Here is a 24815-nt window from a genome sequence, read left to right as displayed (position 1 = left end):
TTCTTTGTTAGGAACTGTGTCCAGAATTGCCTGGCCGATTCCTCTGGCTGTTGAATTATGTGGCTCAAGTCATCGGCATCTGGTGGTCGCACATAAGTGCCCTGGAAGTTGCCAAGGAATGCAGCTTCCAGATCTTCCCAACAGCCAATGGATTCTGCTGGCAGGCTGTTGAGCCAATGCCGAGCTGGTCCTTTGAGTTTAAGTGGGAGGTATTTGATGGCGTGTAGATCGTCACCGCGGGCCATGTGGATGTGTAGGAGGAAGTCCTCGATCCATACCGCAGGATCTGTTGTGTCGTCGTATGATTCTATATTTACGGGTTTGAAACCCTCTGGGATTTGATGATCCATTACTTCGTCTGTGAAGCATAGGTGGTGTGCGGCGCCTCTGTACTGAGCTATATCACGACGCAGATCAAATGAGTCTTGTCCGCTGTGTTCGGCCGGCCGGGCTTACTTTTACTGTATCCAGCGTGACAGTTATCATCTCGCATAGTGGCGCGCCCTCGCGATCCGTAGATCGATCTTGCTTGTTTTGCTTTGTCCTCCAATACGTCTCGCAGGTCTGGCGTATTTCCCCATGTCTTGACATTTTTATTTGAGTAGTGTCGGGGTGCGGGCTGAACTTTTGGCTGGAATGCCTCTTTGTCGCGGCCATGAGGTGGCCGATCAGCCGCGTCATACGCTGGCTATGTAGGTTTTGGTGCTTCCTCCTCCAGTCGGGGTAGCAACCTGCGCTTTGGGTAACTCTTGGAGGGGCATTCGAGTTTATATTCCTCGGCCGCAAGGACTTCAGTCCATCTTTCAGCTAGCAAATCTTGATCAGCTTGAAGCTGCTGTTGCTTTTTCTTAAGGCTATTTTCCGTGGTTATAAGCCGACGCTTGAAGCGCTCTTGTTCGACGGGATCCTCAGGCACGACGAATTCGTCATCGTCGAGGCTTGCCTCGTCTTCGAAGGGAGGCATGTAATTATCATCCTCCGCCTCTCCATCTGCCGCTCTCTCGGGAGGGCTGGCTTCTCCATCCTCCTGCCCTAAATCTTGCTGGAGGGGATTTTTGTCGTCTTCGGCACTGACCGGGGTGCTATTATCTCCTGTGCCAGTGTCATCGCTTTTGCTTTGGCGAGACTTAGAGCGGCGCCGCTGACATCGGCGCTTGGGTTGCTTCTTGGAGGGGTCATCCTCCGTTGTCCCGTCGCCATTGCCTTCTTTGGGTGTGTCCACCATATATATGTCATATGACGAGGTGCCTATCCAGTGCCCTGTGGGCAGTGGTTCTTGTTCACCTCCTGCATCGTCGTCCATGCCATCGATGTCTTCGGAGTCGAAGTCGAGCATGTCGGTCAAATCATCGACAGTGGCTACTAAGTGGGTGGTGGGTGGGCGGCGAATTCCTTCGTCATCCGCATCCCAATCCTGCCGGACATAGTTCGGCCAGGACTCTCCTGGCAGGGAGAAAGACCTTAATGAGTTCAGTATGTCGCCGAAGGGCGAGTGCTGAAAGATATCCGCGGAGGTAAACTCCATGATCGGCACCTAGTCGGATTCCATAGGCACGGGCGCAGGCGGTTTGGAGTCTGTGGCCGGGGAAGAATCCGGTAGTTCGGCGTCACGGCTCCCGTGAAGGGTAGGGTCGATACTAGGCTCAATCACCGATGAGAGTGCATCCTCCGTGGCGGGGTCTATCCACCCGTCCATGGATGGCGCATCTGGCTCCAAATTGAGGGTCGGAGTGGTTGCCGGCGCGATCTCCTGAACGCGGTCCGATGGCAGAGCTAAATCATGCTCATCGTGACCGTGTGGCGCACTAGGCACGGGCTCGAATCCGTCGAAGATCAAGTCTCTGTGGATATCGGCCGTGTAGTTTAAGCTTCCAAACCTGACCTGGTGGCCAGGGGCGTAACTCTCGATCTGCTCCAGATGGCCAAGCGAGTTGGTCGACAGTGTGAAGCCGTCGAACAAAAAGATCTATCCGGGAGAAAAGTCTCACCCTGGACCGCATCACTATCGATGATCGAAGTAGCCATCAAGCCTAATGGCGACGACACAGAGGAACTCTCAATGAAAGCACCAATGTCGGTGTCAAAACCGGCGGATCTCGGGTAGGGGGTCCCGAACTGTGCGTCTAAGGCAGATGGTAACAGAAGGCAGGGGACACGATGTTTTACCCTGGTTCGGGGCCTCTTGATGGAGGTAAAACCCTACGTCATGCTTGATTATTCTTGACAATATGAGTAGTACAAGAGTTGATCTACCACGAGATCGGAGAGGCTAAACCCTAGAAGCTAGCCTATGGTATGATTGTATGTTGTCCTACGGACTAAAACCCTCCGGTTTATATAGACACTGAAGGAGGCTAGGGTTACACAAGGTCGGTTACAAAGGATGAGATATACATATCCGTATTGCCTAGCTTGCCTTCCACGCCAAGTAGAGTCACATCCGGACACGAGACGAAGTCTTCAATCTCGTATCTTCATAGTCCAATAGTCCGGCCAAAGGATATAGTCCGGCTGTCCGGAGACCCCCTAATCCAGAACTCCCTCAGCGAGGTTCAGCCAGAGCTCCAGGATTTTTTCAAGAAATACAAGTCCTTGGAGCGTGACTCTAAGACGCGGGGGTCCGATCTTGCGAAGGCCCTCGAAAACACGCAAAATGCCAAGGCCGAAGCCCAAAAGGCCCTCCAGGAGATTCAGGCTGTCAAGAAGATAGCAGCAGGTAAGGCATTCGTTATACAAAGCAAGCATGTGAAGGAGACTTCCCTTTTACTTAACCGAATTCAGAGCTCTCCAAGAGCGTTCGCAGATCTGCCAAGCAGCGTATCGGATGCCGCGGAGTTCTACCGGGCCGAGGAAGGGAGCTCCACAAAAAAGTTGTTTTGGTCTCAATATACTGGGACCGAACATCCGATGCCCTTGAGCGACCAGCTGAAGCAACTGGTCGAGCTTCACAAGGCGGCCGAACTGGCCATGAAGGGTCTCATAGTTCGGATGTGGCCTGGCGAGCCCCTACCTGGCAGCTACTTCGGCCTGGTAAAGCGGCTTGTGAATGCCTGCCCACGGTTTGAAGTCATAAAGCGGCCCGTCTGCATTGAAGGTGCGCGCAGGGCCTCTGCCCGTGCGAAAGTGCACTGGGCGAAGATGGACGCCGAAAAGCTGGTGAAGGAGGGGCCACTAAAGGGCAAGGAGCATCGCCACCCTGAAAAGTATTATGACAGTGTCCTGAAGGGTGCCCGCCTTGTGGCGGAGGAATGTGCTAAGGATGTAATATTTGAATGAATGTACTCATGTGATCCTGTAATATGAAAACGAGTTCATGTGCGCGATATAACACTTGTCGATTTAAAATATTACCTTCTGTGCGGCTGTTTATAAAATCTGAGAGTTGGCCAGTCGTCGACTTCTGCCCCCATGTAACTAGTACAAAGGTGTTCGGGATAAATCTTAAACACTCTTTATCCAAAAAAAATTGGTCCTTTAAGGAGGTGTTTAGCGCAACGAACAAGGCAATCGGACTATACAGCTTTATCACTCTCACTTAGCCATAGAAGTCTACAATTTTAAATTTTGTCGAAGCCCCTAGTATTCAGAAGGCCGAACTTGGGGCGCTATATACGCCTAAATCATACAAGGCCGATTCCTCGCCCGAAGCAGAAAAAATCTTTAAGGATTTGAGACCTCTCGAACAGCGACCAGCTCTCGCCACATCATGACAGTCAGTTTTTGGCTTTCTGTACTGAGGTGCTCGTCCGGAAGAACCGGGACACAATCGCAGTAGTTCTCCCAGTGCTACCTTAGCCGATATAGCGGAACGTAAGGTACCAAAACATGGGAGCCGGGCAAACCCAACTATTGACCCAAGACATGATTCGGAGCTGATGCATATAATGCTATAAGTTCGGGGTGTCGCACTGTCGAAAGTGTCCAGACTTTTCTTGCCGTGTTATGGGGTACACTGAAGCCCCTGGCGCACTAGACATAGCAGAATGTACGGGTGCAATTTGTCGTAAATAAGCAGACAGGGAAAAAAGATGAAGAAATGCAATAATAAGCTAACATTGTACATTGTTATTTAAATGATATGTCAAAGCACATGTATAAGTAGTGCAATAAGCAAAAATAGGACTATTTGACATGTCCTATCCAAGGGTAGGCTGCGTGTGGGTATGTAAAACAGGTATAGCGATCATTATCAGAGACCACCTGGGGATTCCCTTGTACGTCAAAGCTTCTTGCTTCCTTGGTGTTTCCTTCCCGTGATGGGTCCAATAATCAGGGTATCAGAGAGGGCCTTCAGAGAATAGGGTCTTGAAAGGAAGAAAATGGTAAAGATATACGGGTCCTGAGGCGGTTGAGCCGCATTGTGGGTCATGCCATAGCCGTGCCTCCGCATATGCCCATGGTATTTTGAGTGTGTAATTATGTACGTGCGGCGCAAATTTCGCCGCTTGGATGGGACTAGACAGAGGCCGAATTGCTAGGCAAGCTTTGAACGTGCCGGGCGATCCTGTTGCGGGGTACTCCGGACTCGCTTGATGGTGTCCGGGGGCTTTATCGCCGAATTGGCGGTTTGCCCCAGAAGGCTGCTTTGTACTTCTACTGCGAGGGCCGCAGTGTGCTCCTCCGTATGGAGCGAGCGTTTTGTGTTTCCATTAACTGTTATAACCCTGCGAGGTCCTGGCATTTTGAGCTTGCGGTATGCATAATGCGGTACCGCATTGGCTCTAGCGAATGCGGTTCGTCCGAGCAGTGTGTGATAGCCACTGCGGAAGGGGACGATATCGAAGATCAACTCCTCGCTTCGGAAGTTGTCCGGAGATCCGAAGACCACTTCCAGTGTGATTGAGCCCGTGCAACAGGCCTCTACACCTGGTATGACACCTTTAAAGGTGGTCTTTGTGGGTTTGACCCTCGAGGGGTCGATGCCCATTTTGCGACTGTATCCTGATAGAGCAGGTTCAGGATGCTGCCACCGTCCATAAGGACTCGAGTGAGGTGAAATCCGTCAATGATGGGGTCAAGGACCAATGCGGCAGAACCGCCATGACGGATACTGGTAGGGTGGTCCCTGCGATCGAAAGTGATCGGACAAGAAGACCATGGGTTAAACTTTGGGGCGACTGGCTCCATCGCATAGGCGTCCCTTAGTGCACGCTTCCATTCCCGCTTGGGAATATGGGTTGCGTATATCATGTTCACCGTTTTTACTTGGGGAGGAAATTTCTTCTGTCCTCCTGTGTTCGGCGGCCGGGGCTCAACCTCGTCGTCGCTATGAAGCCCATTTTCCTTGTTTTCGGCATTCAACTTGTCGGCCTGTTTGAACACCCAGCATTCTCTGTTGGTGTGGTTGGCTGGTTTATTGGGGGTGCGTGAATTTGACACGAGCGATCAAGTATGCGGTCCAAACTGGACGGGCCTGGATTGCTTCTTTTGAACGGCTTTTTCCGCTGACCGGACTTGGAGCCACTAAATCCGGCATTGACTGTCGTGTCTTCGGCGTTGTCACCGTTGTTGCGGCGCTTGTGTCTGTTGCGACGTCGCTTGCCATTGCTATATTTGGCATCTGAATTTCCAGGATTTCTTGATGTGTTGTTGCTGCGAGCCAGCCAGCTGTCCTCGCCCGCACAAAAGCGGGTCATGAGTGTCGTGAGGGCTGCCATGGACTTCGGCTTCTCTTGGCCGAGGTGTCGGGCGAGCCACTCGTCACGGATGTTATGGTTAAATGCCACTAAGGCCTCGGCATCTGGACAATCGACAATTTGGTTCTTTTTAGTTAGTAACCGAGTCCAGAATTTCCTGGCTGACTCCCCGAGCTGTTGGGTTATGTGACTCAAGTCATCAGCATCCGGTGGTCACACATAAGTGCCCTGGAAGTTGTTAAGGAATGTGTCTTCCAAGTTCTCCCAACTGCCAATGGAGTTTGCCGGCAGGCTATTCAGCCAATGCCGAGCCGGCCCTTTCAATTTTAGTGGGAGGTACTTGATGGCATGTAGATCGTCACCACGGGCCATGTGGATGTGGAGGAGGAAATCTTCAATCCATACCGCGGGGTCTGTTGTACCATCATGTGATTCAATGTTCACGGGTTTAAACCCTTCTGGGAATTCGTGATCCATTACTTCGTCGGTGAAGCATAGGGGGTGTGGGGCGCAGATGTCTACTACACAACCTTCTTCTTGTAGACGTTGTTGGGCCTCCAAGTGCAGAGGTTTGTAGGACAGTAGCAAATTTCCCTCAAGTGGATGACCTAAGGTTTATCAATCCATAGGAGGCATAGGATGAAGATGGTCTCTCTCAAGCAACCCTTCAACCAAATAACAAAGAGTCTCTTGTGTCCCCAACACACCCAATACAATGGTAAATTGTATAGGTGCACTAGTTCGGCGAAGAGATGGTGATACAAGTGCAATATGGATAGTAGATAAAGGTATTTGTAATTTGAAAATATAAAAACAGCAAGGTAACTAATGATAAAAGTGAGCGTAAACGGTATTGCAATGCTAGGAAACAAGGCCTAGGGTTCATACTTTCACTAGTGCAAGTCCATTCAACAATAATAACATAATTGGATCACATAACTATCCCTCAACATGCAACAAAGAGTCACTCCAAAGTAACTAATAGCGGAGAATGAACGAAGAGATTATGGTAGGGTACGAAACCACCTCAAAGTTATTCTTTCCAATCAATCCGTTGGGCTATTCCTATAAGTGTCACAAACAGCCCTAGAGTTCGTACTAGAATAACACCTTAAGACACAAATCAACCAAAACCCTAATGTAACCTAGATACTCCAATGTCACCTCAAGTATCCGTGGGTATGATTATACGATATGCATCACACAATCTCAGATTCATCTATTCAACCAACACAAAGGACCTCAAAGAGTGCCCCAAAGTTTCTACCGGAGAATCACGATGAAAACGTGTGCCAACCCCTATGCATAGGTTCATGGGCGAAACCCGCAAGTTGATCACCAAAACATACATCAAGTGAATCACGTGGTATCCCATTATCACCACAGATACGCACGGCAAGACATACATCAAGTGTTCTCAAATCTTTAAAGACTCAATCTGATAAGATAACTTCAAAGGGGAAACTCAATCCATTACAAGAGAGTAGAGGGGGGAGAAAACATCATAGGATCCAACTATAATAGCAAAGCTCGCGATACATCAAGATCGTATCACCTCAAGAACACGAGAGAGAGAGAGATCAAACACATAGCTACTGGTACATACCCTCAGCCCCGAGGGAGAACTACTCCCTCCTCATCATGGAGAGCACCGGGATGATGAAGATGGCCACTAGAGAAGGATCGCCCCCTCCGGCAGGGTGCCGGAACGGGTCTAGATTGGCTTTCGGTGGCTACGGAGGCTTCTGGCGGTGGAACTCCCGATCTATCGTCTGTTCTGGAAGTTTTAGGGTACGTGAGTATATATGGGTGCAGGAAGTACGTCGGTGGAGCTTCGGGGGGCCCACGAGGCAGGGGGGCGCGCCCCCCACCCTCGTGAGCACCTCCCTTGGCTCCTGACGTGGGGTCCAAGTCCATCTGGTAGCTTTCCTTCCAAAAATAACTTCTTCGGTTGATTTCGTTCCGTTTCGACTCTGTTTGATATTCCTTTTCTTCAAAACACTGAAATAGGCAAAAAAACAACAAATCTGGGCTGGGCCTCCGGTTAATAGGTTAGTCACAAAAATATATAAAAGTGGATAATAAAGCCCAACATTGCCCAAAACAGTAGATAACATAGCATGGAGAAATCAAAAATTATAGATACGTTGGAGACGTATCAGGCGCCTCTGTGCCGGGCTATGTCATGACGCAGTTCATATGAGTCTTGTCTGGTGTATTCGGCCCGGCCGGATTTGCTTTTAGTATATCTGGCGTGACGGTCGTCGGCACGTGTTGGGGCACGCCCCCGTGATCCATAGATCGATCTTGTATGTCATGCTTTGTTTTCCAATACGTCCCGCAGGTCCTGCGTGTAGCCCCGGGCCTTGGTGTTTTTGTTTGACTGGCGACGGGGTGCGGGCTGTACTTTGGGCTGATATGCCGCTTTGTCTCGGCCACGAGGTGGTCGGTCATCCGCATCATACGCTGGTAGTGTAGGCTTTAATGCTTCCTCCTCGAGTTGGGGTAGCAACCTGCGCTTTGGGTAACTTTTGGTTGGGCGCTCGAGTTCGTATTCCTCGGCTGCCAGGACCTCGGTCCATCTATCCGCTAGCAGATCTTGATCAGCTTGAAGCTGCTGCTACTTTTTCTTCAGGCTTTTTGCTGTGCCTATAAGCCGGCACTTGAAGCGCTCCTGCTCGGTGGGATCCTTAGGCACGATAAATTCTTCGTCGCCGAGGCTCACCTCATCTTCGGAGAGGGGCATGTAATTGTCATCCTCTGATTCTCCGTCTGCCTCCTGTTCCTTAGGGCTAACTTGCCTATTAAGGGAGTCCTGGATTAGGGGGTATCTGGACAGCCGGATTATATCCTTTGACCGAACTGTTGGACTATGAAGATACAAGATTGAAGACTTCGTCCCGTGTCCGGATGGGACTCTCCTTGGCGTGGAAGGCAAGCTTGCCAATACGGATATGTAGATCTCCTTCCATGTAACCGACTCTGTGTAAACCTAGCCCCCTCCGGTGTCTATATAAACTGGAAGGTTTTAGTCCGTTGGACAACATACAATCATACCATAGGCTAGCTTCTAGGGTTTAGCCTCTCTCGTCTCGTGGTAGATCAACTCTTGTACTACTCATATTATCAAGAACAATCAAGCAGGACGTAGGGTTTTACCTCCATCAAGAGGGCCCGAACCTGGGTAAAACGTCGTGTCCCCTGTCTCCTGTTACCATCCGCCTTAGACGCACAGTTCGGGACCCCCTACCCGAGATCCGCCAGTTTTGACACCGACATTGGTGCTTTCATTGAGAGTTCCTTTGTGTCGTCATCATTAGGCTTGATGGATACTTCGATCATCGATAGCGATGCAGTCCCGGGCGAGACTTTTCTCCCCGGACAGATCTTTTTATTCGGCGGCTCCACACTGCGGGCCAACTCGCTTGGCCATCTAGAGCAGATCGAGAGCTATGCCCCTGGCTATCAGGTCGGATATGGAAACTTGAACTACACAGCCGACATCCATGGAGACTCGATCTTCAAAGGATTCGAGCCCTTGCCGAGTGCGCCGCACGGTCACGATGAGCATGACTTAGCTCTACCATCGGACGGTGTTCGGGAGATCGCACCGGTGACCGCTCCGACCCTCAAATCGGAGCCAATTGCGCCATCCAGTGACGGGTGGATAGACCCCGCCGCGGAGGCCGCACTCTCATTGGCGATCGAGCCGAGTATCGACCTTACCCTTCACAAGAGCCGTGACGCCAAACTACCGGATTCTTCGCCGGCCATGGATTCCGAACCGCCTACGCCCGTGCCTATCGAATCCGACTGGGCGCCGATCATGGAGTTCACCTCCGCGGATATCTTTCAGCACTCGCCCTTCGGCGACATACTAAACTCATTAAGGTCTCTCTCTGTCTGTCAGGAGAGCCCTGGCCGAACCATGTCCGACAGAATTGGGATGCGGATGACAAAGAAATTCGCCGCCCACCCACCACCCACTTAGTAGCCACTGTCGACGATTTGACCGACATGCTCGACTTCGACTCTGAAGACATCGACGGTATGGACGACGATGCAGGAGACGAACAGGAACCACTGCCCACAGGGCACTGGACGCCCACTTCATCATATGATGTATACATGGTGGATGCACCCAAAGAAAACAACAACGAAGAACGGAAGGACGCAGTGAAGGGTTGTTCCCTCGAGAAGCAGTCAAAGCGGCGGCGTAAGCGCCGCTCCAAATCCCGCCTCGGCGGAAACAGCGATCATATAGACCCAGCGATAGAGCAAGGTGAGCCAGCGGACGACAAACGCAGCATTGAACCATCGTCCGACCACGGCAACACGAAGAATCAAACCAAACAACCCGACTCCGTCGAAGATAATAGTCCGGATGACATCACACCGGGCAGGCACCCAGAGCAACAGAATACCCATCAAAGGCATGTTGCCACTGTGAGGAGTCTGAAAAAGCAGAAGCAAAGGCTCAGGGTTGCACAAGACACACTCAGAATCAGATGGAGTGAAGTACTCAACACTGCAGCAAAGTACGGCGGTAATCGCCACACCAAGAGCTACCCGAAGCGAAAGCTGCTACCTGAATTCGATGAGGAGGCCTTAGATCCCCCGCAATCAAAAAACAAAACAGCCATCCGGTCGGATAGACGACCTCGTTGCCAACATAGAGCAGCAAACGACGCCGCACATAAGCCAGTACGCGATCCACGTGAGGGCTCGCACCAAAAGGACGGCGCAACCAGATCCATCTACGGGCCACACAAGCGCGCTCCAGCATGCAATGCAACACAACAAACATCTGAATACCACGGTACACCCAAATACAGGGGTGCCGCACACCCCCTATGTTTCACCGATGAGGTGCTGGACCATGAATTTCCAGAGGGACTCAAACCCATAAACATGGAGGCGTACGACGGAACGACAGACCCTGGGGTCTGGATTGAGGACTACATCCTCCATATCCATATGGCTCAAGGAGACGATCTCCACTCCATCAAGTACTTACCCCTCAAGCTCAAAGGGCCAGCTCGACACTGGCTTAAAAGCCTCCCCGACAACTCCATTGGAAGCTGGGAAGAGCTCGAAGATGCTTTTCAGGTGAATTTTCAAGGGACCTATGTCCGACCTCCGGATGCAGACGATTTAAGTCATATAACTCAACAGCCCGGAGAGTCAGCCTGCAAGCTTTGGAACAGGTTTCTCACTAAAAAGAACCAAATAGTCGACTGTCCGGACGCCGAACCTTAGCAGCTTTCAAGCACAGCATTCGAGATGAATGGCTTGCCAGACACCTCAGCCAGGAAAAGCCGAGAACAATGGCAGCATTAGCAAGCCTCATGACCCGCTTTTGCGCGGGCGAGGACAGCTGGTTAGCCCGATGCAGCACCAGCGACCCAAGTACATCCAAAGTCAGGGACAGAAACGGGAAACCACGACGCATCAAAAACAAGCGCCGGAATAAAGAAGACAACCCGAAGAGCACGGCGGTAAACACTGGATTCAGAAGCTCTCGACTAGGTCAGCAAAAGCTGCCCTCCAAAGGCAACAGAGACGAACTGTCCAGCCTAAACAAGATACTGGATAAAATATGTCAGATCCACAGCACCCCCGATAAACCTGCAAACCATACCCATAGAGAATGTTGGGTCTTCAAGCAGTCCGGCAAGCTCAACGCCGAACATAAGGGGCAGGATACACCAAGCGAAGACGAGGATGAGCCTTGCAAGCAAAGCACTAGGGAACAGAAGAAACTCCCACCAGAAGTCAAAACAGTAAACGTGTTACACGTGACAAAGGGGAGAAACAAAGCAGCACTCCTAGAGACACATGCCCCAGGACCTATCACCGCGGAGTTCTGCCACTGGTCGTCCCAACCAATCACCTTTGACCATCGGGATTACTCGGCAAGTATCCGGCGTGCAGGATGGGCTGCCTTGGTGTTAGACCCAATAATTAACAAATACCACTTCACACGAGTCCTGATGGATGGCGGCAGTAGTTTAAACCTGATATATCAGGACACAGTCCGCAAAATGGGGATAGACCCAACAAAAATTAGCCATAGCAATACTACCTTTAAAGAAGTAACGCCACGTGGACCGGGCTACTAGAGGTTATATTCGGCTTTCCCGATAACTTCCGCAGCGAAAATTTAACGTTCCACATCACTCCGTTCCAAAGTGGCTATCAAGCACTACTCGGACGCGAAGCTTTCGCTCGCTTTAACGCAATACCGCATTACGCTTCTCTCATGCTTAAGATGCCCGGTCCACGTGGCATCATTATAGTAAATGGAAATATTGAGCGCTCCTTGCGCGCGGAAGACCGTGCGGCTGCCTTGGCAGCCGCACACTAAACGGCCTCACCAACTAAAGCATCTGATGGGTCGTTAAGACCACGGACATGGTTGGACGAGTTCGGATATGTAATTGATACAGGTTTGATGGCTATACCCCTATTACAATACAAGGGGCTCAACGCACGCAAAAAAGTGGCAATTAGGCTCAACTTTACTCATTTTGAACTGTACATGGTTTATTTAGTATAACCTACCTTTTGCACGACAACTTTTCAACTAAGTTCCTCTCTTTTTCAGATGACTATCGTGCTACACCCGTCCAGAATACGGCACAACGGAGACACAGGCGCAGACGTGCAGCAGGGACCCGTTCTAAGGATTCTTTTTAGATTAAGACCCTGCGTAAACCTTTTTTACTGTCTCTTGTTGATACACATCCCTCGGATTCTCAGTACAATTGAGAAGGATGCTGACGTATTGGCATGTGGCCACGTCAGAATATTGCACGTACCTGGACCAGGGGCTTATTACAAAGGGCACTGTTTCGACCCGGTTTACAACATAAAGACCGAATACCCTAGGGAGTGTTCGGCGTCACGAGTTTGGCCTTATATGCATCAGCTCCGAATCATGTATTTGGTGAAATGTTGGGTTTGCCCGGCTCCTATGTTTTGCTGCCTTACGTTCCGCTCTATCGGCTAAGGCGGCACCAGGAGAACTACTGCGATTGTGCCCTGGTTCATCCGGACGAGCACCTCAGTATAGAAAGCCGAAAACTGACTGTCATGATATAGCGTGAGACTGGTCAACCACTCGATGACCTAGCGGAATCTTCGGGATTCCTCTGCCTTAACGAAGGGCCATTTCCCGGCCAGGCATGTACGCGCCCCGAATCCGAATGAGCGCAGAGCCACCAGGGGCTATATAGTAGCCCCACTGTCAAACTCCTCTAGCTAAGTGAAAGTGTTAAAGCATTATAGTCTGATTGCCTAGTTCGCTGCGCTATCACCTCCTTAATGGACCAAGACGTTGGATCAAGTGTGAACATGCGTCTTCTGCAAACACCCCCGCATTATATGCGTGGGGGCTGAAGCCAACGATTGCCATCTTTCAGGTTATATACATATATACATCAACGGCCGCATAGGAGGCATCATAGCACTTTCGGGCAAAAGTATAAATACAGCCTTGATAAATTCAATAAAACATTGTTCCTACAATGGGAATATATGTCACTTAAACATAATATTCTTCGAGCACTGAGCCTCTATCAAACGAGCGCCTTCAAGAACTTCTTCAAAGTAGTGCTCGGCAGCCACTCGGTCTATGGCCGAACCCTGTGCCACAATAGTGGTGGCATCCATCTCCGCCTAGTATGTTTTGACACGGGCAAGGGCCGTTCACGAGCCCTCTATGCACGCTGACCTCTTTACAGCATTGATGCATGGCACAACACCAAGGAATTGTTGCACTAAGCTAAAGTAGCTATTCGGCCTTGGCCCTCCTGGCCACAGATGATCCACTACGGACCTCATGGCAAGTCCGGATAATCTATGGAGCTCGGCCCAACCGGTCAATCGCTCATTCAGCAATAGCGGACGGACTCGAGCGTGAAACTGTGACCAGAACAGCTTCTCCACTTCAGGACCTTTCTGATCCTTGAAGTACTCGGCCGCATCAGCAGCACTTGTAGCCAAATCCATGTATTCGTCCGCAGAACTCCATAGCTGGTCTAGAGGAGCATATTTTGGATCTCCGAACTTAGTCCGCGACAAGAAGGGCTTCCCAGAAACGATGTCCGCAGCTTGATTCAGCTCCTCCTTCATCGCTCTAATTTTGGAGCGGGCTTCCTTGGCAGCCACCCGGGCCTTCTCCAGGTCCGTCGCCTTCGCCCGGTTTTCTTCTTCAAGAAGCCGGTAACGGTCAGCAGCATCTTTTAACTCCACGGCCATCTTGGAAATTTTTTCTTTGCTCTCGCAATGTGCGGCCTGTTCGGCCCTTAAACCCTCGGCCGCCTTTAACGCGGCCGCATTGCTGCTCCTTGCGTGCTCCTTGGCTCGGGCAAGCTCCGCCCGAAGGGTCTCCACGGTGGCAGCTCCATCTACAGTCACAACATATTAAAGATACTGGCATCATGCTGCTCTTACTATGTGACAATCACCAGAAAAATCACTAACCCTGTGCCTCGTCAAGCCGCTTGTTGACAAGCACGATGTCGGCTTCTGCCGCATCCAGCTACCGCTTTAGTTCGGCAAACCCATCAGTCCGGCTAGCCACCGGAGCTTCCATCACCTGCACATAAAGGCAGTCTGGTAATTACCTGGGACTATGATCCTCTGTTTGCCGCCGTTTTTGACGACAACCAGAGTCTTAGGGGCTACTATCTACACAGGGCACATCTAAAAATGTGCGGTATTGTCAAAAATGTGCGTCATTTCACATACCACAAAACTCATTAGTAAACTCATAAAGGCTTCATGCAACCCGCTTTCAGCGGACGAAATCCTTTTAATCACTGTACCCATCAACGTGTGGTGCTCTTCTGAGATAGCCGCTTGCTCCAGCAGATCCCTCAGTACGTCCGACCGCACACCGGACGGTGCCGGACTCTTTTGATTGCTCTCTTCAGGAGTCGGATGTTGAGGACTTCGGGTGGCCATAGGATTACCTTCTGGCCTTGCCGGATCTGGAGAAACCCTCCGCGACGACCCCTCGGGGTCGCCCACTTCATGAGGCGGTGTGGCAGGGGGAGGCGTTTCGCTCTCCATCATCTCTGGAAGAAGATCCCCCGAAGACGAGCTTTGCTGAGAAGGGCTAAGATCCGAACTGCAAGATAAATGCTTCGATTATTTTCCTCAGAAGTAAAGCAAGATATTTTTGTTATTAAGTACCCTTTTACTTACAGCTCGGTGGAGGGATGGTCCCCTTGAGGGCATAGTACAGCCAGGGTATCCCCCAGGGCAGGACCCTCCGGTGGAGATTTCTTCCCCCGTTTCGAGACCATTGTCTCGGGGTCCTCAGAGGCGGTTCTCTTCCTTCCCTGGGGAGAGGAAGTTTCGGTTCCTCCTCCCCAGCTAATCACCTTCATGGAGGCGCTAGCCTCCTTGTTCCCCCCTTTATCCTCTCCTGAGGGCGCTTGATAAGGCACGATCTCCAGCATCCTGGTTAGCACGGGATTTGGTGAGGTCTCAGGGAGGGGGGCCGGACACGTGATCAACTTTGCCTTCGCTATCCAATCCTGGACAAAGAGAGGCTTTTTTGGCAACGTTGCTATAAATAAAATGGACAGTGTGTTCGGATGCGGGGCTACTTACTTGGGTATCCGGGTGATTGCAGCTCAGACCTGCATCCTCGGTGATGTCTGGACACATTATTTGTGGTCCAAAGAACAATTTGTACATCTCTTCGTGCATCATGCCGAGGAAATGTTGGATAGCTCGCGGTCCTTCCGGGTTGAATTCCCACATGCGAAGGGGCCGGCGTTTGCAAGGCTGGACTTGACGAACTAGCATAACTTGCACTACCATAACTAGACTGATATCTCTCTCGAAGAGATCTCGGATACGGCTTTGCAATATTGGCACGTCCTTGGCTGGACCCCAGCTCAGCCCCTTGTTGATCCATGACATCAGTTGTGGTGGGGGACCTGAGCGAAAGGCAGGGGCAGCTACCCACTTGGCACTTCGGGGAGCTGTGATGTAGAACCACTCCCGCTACCACAATCCGGACACCTCTGGGAAGTAACCCTTAGGCCATGGAGCATCAGCAATTTTGCTTATTGAAGCGCCTTCGCACGCTGCGTGCTGCCCCTCGATCATCTTCGGCTTCACATCAAAGGTCTTGAGCCACAGGCCGAAGTGAGGGGTAATGTGGAGGAAGGCCTCGCATACGATAATAAATGTCGAGATGTGAAGAAGGGAATCCGGGGCCAGATCGTGAAAATCTAGCCCGTAATAAAACATAAGACCCCTAACGAAGGGATCCAGAGCGGGGCCCAGTCCTCGGAGGAAGTGGGAGACAAACACGATGCTCTCGTTGGGTTCGGGAGTAGGGACGACCTGCCCTCGGGCAGGCAGCCGATGCGAAATTTTGGCGGTCAGATATCTGGCCTCTCTCAACTTCTTGATGTCCTCCTCTGTGACGGAGGAAGGCATCCACCGACCTTGAAGGTTGGATCCATACATGATTGAAGGTCCGAAGTGCCTAAACCTGAGCTTTGGGTGTTGGAACTCGATGCGAGAGGCGGATTCGATTAAGATTGAGAGGAAAAGGCCTTGTCCCCTTTATAAAGAGGGTGAATATCAAGCGTCATCCTCATGGCCGTTTGGGACTTGCCTAAGATTTAGGAGTCCTACCAATAGGCATGGTTGGGTTACCCACGTCCGTGTTAATGAGAATCCCATAATAAGGGGACACAATCTCTGCTTCGACAAGACGTGCCAAGGAAGCCGCCTCGCGAAACATGCTGAGGTAGGTTATGAAAAATGATTTGAATAAAGACCTGGTTGTGGTGTGATGTCACACTACAGGGTACGTCAGCAGATTAGATTTGTGTAAATATTATTCCCTCTGTGGTGGTATGTGGAACTTATTTTGCAGAGCCAGACACGATCCTCGTGTTCAAAATCTTCTATTAAGTATTCGGAGGAGGAACCCGCCTTGTGCATGCCAAAGACAATCTGCGCGCCAGACTCATCGTCATTGAAGCCTGGTTCAGGGGCTACTAAGGGAGTCCTGGATTAGGGGGTATCCGGACAGCCGGATTATATCCTTTGGCCGGACTGTTGGACTATGAAGATACAAGATTGAAGACTTCGTCCCATGTCCGGATGGGACTCTCCTTGGCGTGGAAGGCAAGCTTGGCAATACGGATATGTAGATCTCCTTCCTTGTAACCGACTCTGTGTAACCCTAGCCCCCTCCGGTGTCTATATAAACTGGAGGGTTTTAGTCCATAGGACAACATACAATCATACCATAGGCTAGCTTCTAGGGTTTAGCCTATCTGATCTCGTGGTAGATCAACTCTTGTACTACTCATATTATCAAGAACAATCAAGTAGGACATAGGGTTTTACCTCCATCAAGAGGGCCCGAACCTGGGTAAAACATCGTGTCCCCTGCCTCCTGTTACCATCCGCCTTAGACGCACAATTCGGGACCCCCTACCCGAGATCCGCCGGTTTTGACACCGACACCCATCCTCCCGCTCGAAGCCTGGCTAGAGGGGATTGTCTTCGTCTTCGGCACTATCCGCAGCGTTATTGTCTCTTGTGCCGGTATCGCTGCTTTTGCTCTGGCGGGGCTTAGAGCGGCGCCGATGATGCCGGTGCTTAGATTGCTTCTCGAGGGGATTATCCTCCGTTGCCTTATTGCCATCGCTTTCTTTGGGGGTGTCCACCAATATATATATATATATATATATATATATATATATATATATATATATATATATATATATATGATGAGGTGGATGTCCAGCGCCCTGTGGGCGGTGGTTCCTGTTCTTCTCCTGCATCGTCGTCCATACCATTGATGTCTTCGGAGCCGAAATCAAGCATGTCGGTTAAGTCGTCGACAGTGGCTATTAAGTGGGTGGTGGGTGGGGAATGAATTTCTTCGTCGTCCGCTTCCCACTCAAGCCGGACATAGTTCGGCCAAGGGTCTCCTGACAAGGAGAGAGACCTCAATGAATTTTGCACATCGCCCAAGGGCGAGTGCTGAAAGATATCCGCGGAGGTAAAATCCATGATCGGTGCCCAATCGGATTCGATAGGCACGGACGCAGGCGGTTCAGAGCCTGTGGCCGGGGACGAATCCAAGGGTCTGGCAACACAGGTCTCATAGGAGGTGAAGTCGGTGTTCGGCTCTATCGCCGCTGAGTGTGCGGCCTCCGTGGCGGGGTCCATCCACCCGTCCTCGGACGGCACGATCTGCTCCGGATTGAGGGCCGGAGTAGCCACAGGTGTGATCTCCCGAACACCATCCGACGGCAGAGCTAAGTCATGCTCGTCGTGACTGTGCGGCGCACCTGACATGGGCTCGAATCCGTCGAAGATCAAGTCTCCGCGGATGTCGGCAGTATAGTTCAAGCTTCCAAACCTGACCTGATAGCCAGGGGCGTAGCTCTCGATCTGCTCCAGATGGCCAAGCGAGTTGGCCCGCAGTACGAAGCCACCGAATACGACGATCAGTCCGGGGAGAAAAACCTCACCCTGGATCGCATCGTTGCCGATGATCGAAGGAGCCATCAAGCCTTTACGTGACGGCACAGTGGAACTCTCAATGAAAGCACCAATGTCGGTGTTAAAACCGGCGGATCTCGGGTAGGGGGTCCCGAACTGTGCGTCTAAGGGTGATGGTAACAGGAGGCGGGGGACACAATGTTTACCCAGGTTCGGGCCCTCTCGATGGAGGTAATACCCTACTTCCTGCTTGATTGATCTTGATGATATGAGTATTACAATAGTTGATCTACCACGAGATCATAGAGGCTAAACCCTAGAGGCTAGCCTATGATTATGATTGTTGTTCTACGGACTAAACCCTCCGGTTTATATAGACACCGGAGGGGGCTAGGGTTACACAGAGTCTGTTACAGAGAAGGAGATCTACATATCTGAATCGCCAAGCTTGCCTTCCACGCAAAGGAGAGTCCCACCCGGACACGGGACGAAGCCTTCAATCTTGTATCTTCATAGTACAGCAGTCCGGCCAAAGTACATAGTCCGGCTGTCCGAGGACCCCTTAATCCAGGACTCCCTCACTCCTCACAATGACGTAAATGCCTACGTCATCCTTCTAGTTGTATTGCTTGAGTTTCGATTACAAGGGAGCGAATACACTTGACCTAGCTCTCGATCGATTGTTTCTTGAGTTAACCCGTCATTGGGTCTCGCCTTTATATACATAGGTCGGGATCCGGCGGCTTACAAGAGTACGGTTCATATCACACAACGTAACCGACCATGTCTCTAAATTACCTCGCCTTGTTAGGCAAGCTACCATCATGCGGCTCACACCTTCGGGTCTTGAGACGCCTCCGGGTCGTGGCCTTCAACAGCCCGCTTATAAGCCGCCTTCGGTCTTCTTAGGCCTTACTGCCCTTCCATTGTAAGTCTCCAATAATATGACCCGGCCCCTCCTGGGCGGGTCATATCACGGGGTTATATCCCCAACAGTGTGGGTTGTGATTGGGCTTTCTATCTATCCGGTCGTTGGGTTGCCTTGGTCGGTCAATAAAGCACATGGGCAACGATCATTGCTTTCTATCATTGGTAAGTATACAAGACAATTACAATGCAATACGAATATAATCACTTGCAGGCGATTCGCTAGAAACATCCTTCAAATGTTTCACTTAACATCTCGATTGTTTTTTTCCGTCGCAATTACAAGATGAGGAAAGGCCAGAGTATCAAAAAAATCTCATAGTCCATTAGCCTACTCAACCAAACAACTTATGTGTCGCCGAAAAAAGCTATGGGCAATGATCATCATCAAGGTGAATACACATATAGTATGAACATAATCATATATCGTCAAAGCTATGGGTCATCTAGTTCATCTAATGTCCGGAGACTCTAGAAATGCACACATGGTTTTTTGTGTAAACACACAGGGGTCGGCTATAGTATATGGTAAATGCATGGGGGTGGAATGTATAGTACATCCCCACAAAAAAAGAATGTGTAGTACATATAGGTAGATTTAACTCGATTGATCAAATGTCATAGATAACAACAATGTTGCTAGCTATATATTGTGCACATAGTTGGTGAGACAAATGTGGGTGTGTGTTTGCTTTTGCATCACAAAACAAGGCAACAACAACATAAGCATGCAAACGGGACGAGCAGGTAGGTAGTATGAGGACAAAATATGCACACGTTAAGAAGAATAAGAACAAAACTGAATGTGCGACCTGGCATGGCGATGGCTTAGAGAAGTTCGAGAAACTGATCACCTGTCACCACCAGGGCGTGGCCCCCATAGTAGGATAAGGAGAGCCAAGTTGTAAAGACAATGAAGCTATCTTTATCCATCCACTACCGGTAGGAACCAAATTAAACAAAGGTCATAAAGTGTTAAGGCTTCTTTGGCAAGTACCTTGCCGATACACGCATTGTCTTATATTTAAGCGCCCCCTCCTGTATTCCAAGCTCATTGTATTTCGTCAATAGTTGTTTACATCTCTATGACCGCCTCCCATATTTGTGCCACCCCAGAATCCATTGCCTAAAGAGCCTTCGCCATGGCAGACCACCTTCAAGTTCAACAACAACACCAACACCAACTAGAGCTCCCTTCGGGGTTCAGGTTCCACCCTACCGATGAGGAGATCATCACCTCGTACCTGGTCCCCAAGGTGCTCAACCCAACCTTCACCGCGATAGCGATCGCGGAGGTGGATCTGAATAAGAACGACCCGTATGACCTCCCCAAGAAGGCAAAGATGGGGGAGGAGTGGTACTTCTACTGTCAGAAGGACCGCAAGTATCCCACGGGGATACAGACCAACCGGGCCACGAAAGCCGGCTACTGGAAGGCCACTGGCAAGGACAAGGAGATCTTCCACCCACTGCCCACTCTCATCGGCATGAAGAAGACGCTCGTGTTCTATAAGGGCAGGGCGCCTAGGGGGGAGAAGACCAACTGGGTCATGCACGAGTACAGGCTTGAGATCAGCAAGCAGCCTGCATATGGCCCATCTACCGCCATCGCCAAAGCTGCCGCCATTAATGCATCTTCCAAGGTATTTAAACCTAGAGTAGTAATGCATATGAATCATGAACACGCCTGCATGTACCTAGCTATTGGCCATAGTTGATTTGCACTGATTTAATTTATGTATGTTGGTAGAAGGAGCGTGTGGTTTGCAAAATCTTCCATAAGAACATTGGAGTCAAGAAGGTGGTGACCCCGTCGTACGCCATGCACATGCCCATGTTCATAGGAGGAGAGCAGCAACAGGGCTCCCTCAACTCATGTACGTTCCCGCCTCCCATGGACTACGGCGCATCGTTGTCGCTGGCGCCTCCGTTGTTTCTGTCTGAAGATTCTTCGTACCAATTGCATGCCGCCAGAGTCGGCTTGGCGATGACGGGCAGCTTGGTGCTCCCCATGGTGAACAACCCCCACCACGAGATGATGGGCGGCAACCCAATGGTGTCCTACCAACAACAACAGATGATGCAGATGCAGATGCAAATGGGTGCAGACCAGTGCTTCATGGTTGGGGTTGAGCCTGGGAGCGAGTCGTCGTCCATGGTGTCCAGAGAGGGCGTTGACCGGCTGGGCAACAACGTCCAAGGCAATGGCGCCACAACAACCATTGACAGTTAATATGGGTATGGATGAAATGTGGAAGTACTCATGGTCAGATGATCCAAGACAAGATATATATGTATGTCTGTATGCATGAATCAACCATCCATCAACAGATTGATTGATATATACCAACACCTATCATGGTTTGCACCGCGTTTTACTTTCCAGCATGATCGCAAGAGAGTTTGCATGCATTGCCCGACCTGCCTAGCCTCTCTTGCCTTAATATGTGTCAGATTTAATTTATGCTCCATCTGTATTAAAATAAAGTTATTTAAACTGCAAAACCGTCTTATATTTAGATGCAGAGGAAATAAGAAATATAATTTTTAAAGGAGAATAACCCTGGCTTCTGAATCAAATTATGTATACCACCATGAAGAAGACATACTCTCGTATAAACAGGGAAGACTAAAATAGCTAGCTACAAAATCGCACCTGATATTTTTACTGCGAATTCAAATTGTGATCATCTGGGATCTGGCCTTGCTCTCTCAGGCTAGGCAGTGGATCGGCACGCCCAAAAAAAATGGACACCGGTGTGGAAAAGACAAAAGGATAAAAGGGATACCCTCCCAGAGCCCCAGAGCCCCAGTCCATCTCGCCAACGGTGGCAGTGTGGCACCGCCTCCGCTGCTCAGGCTCATCCTGTCCTGTTCCTACTGCAGCTAGCTAGCCTGCTACCTTTGATCTCTTCTCCGCGCCCACCACCCCCATATCACTTTCTTATCGACGACCGCTAGCTCCATCCCGCTCCCAACTCCAGAGAACACCCACGACTAGCATCGCCCAACTTGCTCGTGACCCATTGCTCTCTCTAGCAGCCGCATCTTGCAAGCTTCTACTGCTACGCTCATCATTCGCGACCACGTGAGCTTCCTTTCTCCATGTCCTTCGGCAAGGCGGACATGAGCAAGGAGGGCATGTACCAGGAGCGCAAGGACGCGCCGGCCACACGGTTCGCGACGCCGCCGCCGATGCACCACCGCCATGCCGGCCACGGTGACCAGCAGCAGCAGCAGCTGGAGTGCTTCTCTGATGAGGTGGACAGCCGGGGTACCGCCGAGATGAAGGAGCCCGGGGGCAGTGCGGCCGGCTCCCAGCTCGTTTCAGGCGGCGGCGTTGGCGACGGGTCGAGCATCGAGGTGGCCAAGAAGCGGAGGGGGCGGCCGCCGGGGTCCAAGAACAAGCCGAAGCCGCCCGTGGTGATCACGCGGGAGGCGGAGCCCGCGGCGGCGATGCGGCCGCACGTGATCGAGATCCCCGGGGGCCGCGACGTCGCCGAGGCGCTGGCGCGCTTCGCGAGCCGCCGCAACCTCGGGATCTGCGTGCTCGCGGGCACCGGCGCCGTCGGCAACGTCTCGCTCCGCCACCCCTGCCCCACGGCGCCCGGTGCTGCCCCGGCCGTCGTCGTCTTCCAGGGCCGGTTCGAGATCCTCTCCATCTCCGCCACCTTCCTGCCCCCGGCCATGGCCGCCGTGGCGCCCCAGGCCGCGGCCGTCGCTGCCGGGCTCTCCATCTCGCTCGCCGGCCCGCACGGCCAGATCGTCGGCGGCGCAGTCGTGGGCCCGCTCTACGCCGCGACAACAATCGTCGTCGTCGCCGCCGCCTTCACGAACCCCACCTTCCACCGCCTCCCCGCCGACGACGACGCGCCGATGCCCGTCTCCGTGTCGCTCTGCGGCAGCGCGGACGCGGATGAACACCGCGCCCGTCAGCACCAGCCGGAGCCGCAAGAGCAGCGTCACCAACGGCGGCAGGCACCGCACTTGACCCCGTCGGCAGCACAGCCCGTGGAACCTTGTGGCGTGCCTGTCTACGCCTGCCACCCGCAGCCGCAAGAAGTGATGTGGCCGCTTGCTGCTCGCGCGCCGCACCAACCGCCACCGCCGCCGCCGCCGCCGTACTGATCAGAGAGAATGTGTACGCCCTTTTACCAGATTGCCTGCATCCTGCAAGGTTCATGGCTAGATCTGCATTAACCTTGGCTGCACCTTAGGGTTTAACCCTCTGTTTTCTTGGGCTTCTACTTCTGATTTCGACATTGATCCGCATTTCGTACGGGGAACTGAGAATTGAATGTCAACCTTCGTTTTCTTGCAAGCTGCATGCACGTCGCAATAAGCTATAGCCCATTATTATCTGTCTTTGGCAATCTCAACCTAACCAAATATAGTTCATATGCCAGTATTTAGTTGTACTACGTTTGTTTTGTTTTGTTTTGCACAAGCGCCAAGATTAGTTCTACTGGCTAGCTAGCCCCCAACCAACTGCAAGTTGTACATGTACTTGCACTTGTACCATCTGTGCTGATAATTGAGAGCCTAAATACTACTCCGTACCGTATAATGGGGGAGCTTGCACTGCACCTCCCCATTATGTTTTTTTTCTTGCGAAAAAGCATAATGGGGGAGGTTCAGTGCACTGCAGGCGTGCCCATTCCCTTCCGTCGAGCCATTGATTTGTGGTTGTCTACCGTATGGGCATTTCAGCCAAAGGGCATAATTGGATTGTCGTTTCCACTCAAATACCCTTGTAGAAAATATACGGACCTCCGTCGGCCGTTTCATTTCCAGCCGAAACTCCTTCGCAGCTTGGTAAATTACACATGTAAATTAAATACCGGTGTATTTAAATACCAAAAATGCTAGGCCTACGTAAGGTTGCTATGTAACCTACCTAAATTTTCTTTTCCACCAACTAAAGCCCAATTAAAGACTGCCAAATCATCCTACACGAAGGTACGTAGGAACCTTTTTGTAGATGTAGCATTGCTCAATAAATACAGCCAATCCAAGCGCGCCCTAAGCCGTGTTTCCTACTTTCGCTCTACTCTAGTCCAGTATATATGCACTTCAGCACTTGCAAAAAAAGAAGATGCTAGCCAACAGAGGGTCCCAGAGGAATTCTAGATAGTTCTAGTTCTTAGGGTTTTTTCCTGCGTCGGTTGTTTGATTCATGGACACGTCTAGTGGGCGGCCGGCTGCCCACTAGTGCGATCGAGCGGCCGGCCCAAAACGGTAAGCCCTGTCCCCCCGCGGTACAGAAAAGGAAGGGGACAGGCTGCCACCAAACCCGATTGAGCGGCCAGTCCCAATAGGTCCCGTATCCCATGCTCCCACGCCTCCCACGCCCGCTCGTCCTCACGCCCCAGCGTATGTACGCAGCGTCCCCACGCCCCCCGTACCTACCCCAACGCCTCCCACGCCCCATGTTGCCTTCTTCTTCTTTCTTGACCTGCACGAAAGAAAGGGATCCAAAACTCCTTCTTCCTCCTCCTGTATAGCCGCCATGGGAGCAGAAAGATAGATGAATCTGCTTCAACAAATTGATCTAAAAGGCAGGGTGATCAGACCCATACCAGGCAACAAACATCAGGCAAGTACTTCCTCTCTACCCCTCTTCAGTTCTTCCCTTTCTTGTACTGCATCTATAAAAACACCCTCCCCCATGGATCCATCAGCAAAATCCATGGAGAATCTGCTTCAAAAAAAGAGTAGATCTGAAACATCACCCTATTGTGAATGCATTAACTGTCC

The 24815-nt window shown here is 51.2% G+C and overlaps 2 protein-coding genes across 3 annotated transcripts; both read left to right on the top strand.

Annotated features, from left to right (window-relative positions):
* The first annotated feature begins 20123 nt into the window (after positions 1–20123).
* On the top strand, positions 20124–21579 carry LOC119297456 (NAC domain-containing protein 92-like). 2 transcript variants are annotated; one of them, XM_037575242.1, is made up of 2 exons: positions 20124–20701; positions 20812–21579. In XM_037575242.1, exons 1-2 carry the CDS (start codon positions 20201–20203, stop codon positions 21289–21291), a joined length of 981 nt encoding a protein of 326 aa, XP_037431139.1. In that variant the 5' UTR covers positions 20124–20200; the 3' UTR covers positions 21292–21579. The 2 variants fall into 2 exon arrangements, with proteins under 2 accessions (XP_037431139.1, XP_037431138.1); XM_037575241.1 differs by having other exon boundaries at positions 20809–21579.
* Positions 21580–21892: 313 nt separating this feature from the next.
* Positions 21893–23592, top strand: LOC119297455 (AT-hook motif nuclear-localized protein 17-like). Its single transcript, XM_037575240.1, has one exon. The coding sequence runs from the start codon at positions 22164–22166 to the stop codon at positions 23184–23186; it is 1023 nt and encodes a 340-aa protein (XP_037431137.1). The 5' UTR covers positions 21893–22163; the 3' UTR covers positions 23187–23592.
* Positions 23593–24815: the final 1223 nt, after the last annotated feature.

The sequence above is a fragment of the Triticum dicoccoides genome, chromosome 5A, assembly GCF_002162155.2.
Source record: "Triticum dicoccoides isolate Atlit2015 ecotype Zavitan chromosome 5A, WEW_v2.0, whole genome shotgun sequence".
In the NCBI taxonomy this organism is placed as follows: Eukaryota; Viridiplantae; Streptophyta; class Magnoliopsida; order Poales; family Poaceae; genus Triticum; species Triticum dicoccoides.
The sequence above is the reverse complement of the archived record's forward strand: the minus strand, read 5'-3'. Positions and strand labels throughout refer to the sequence as shown.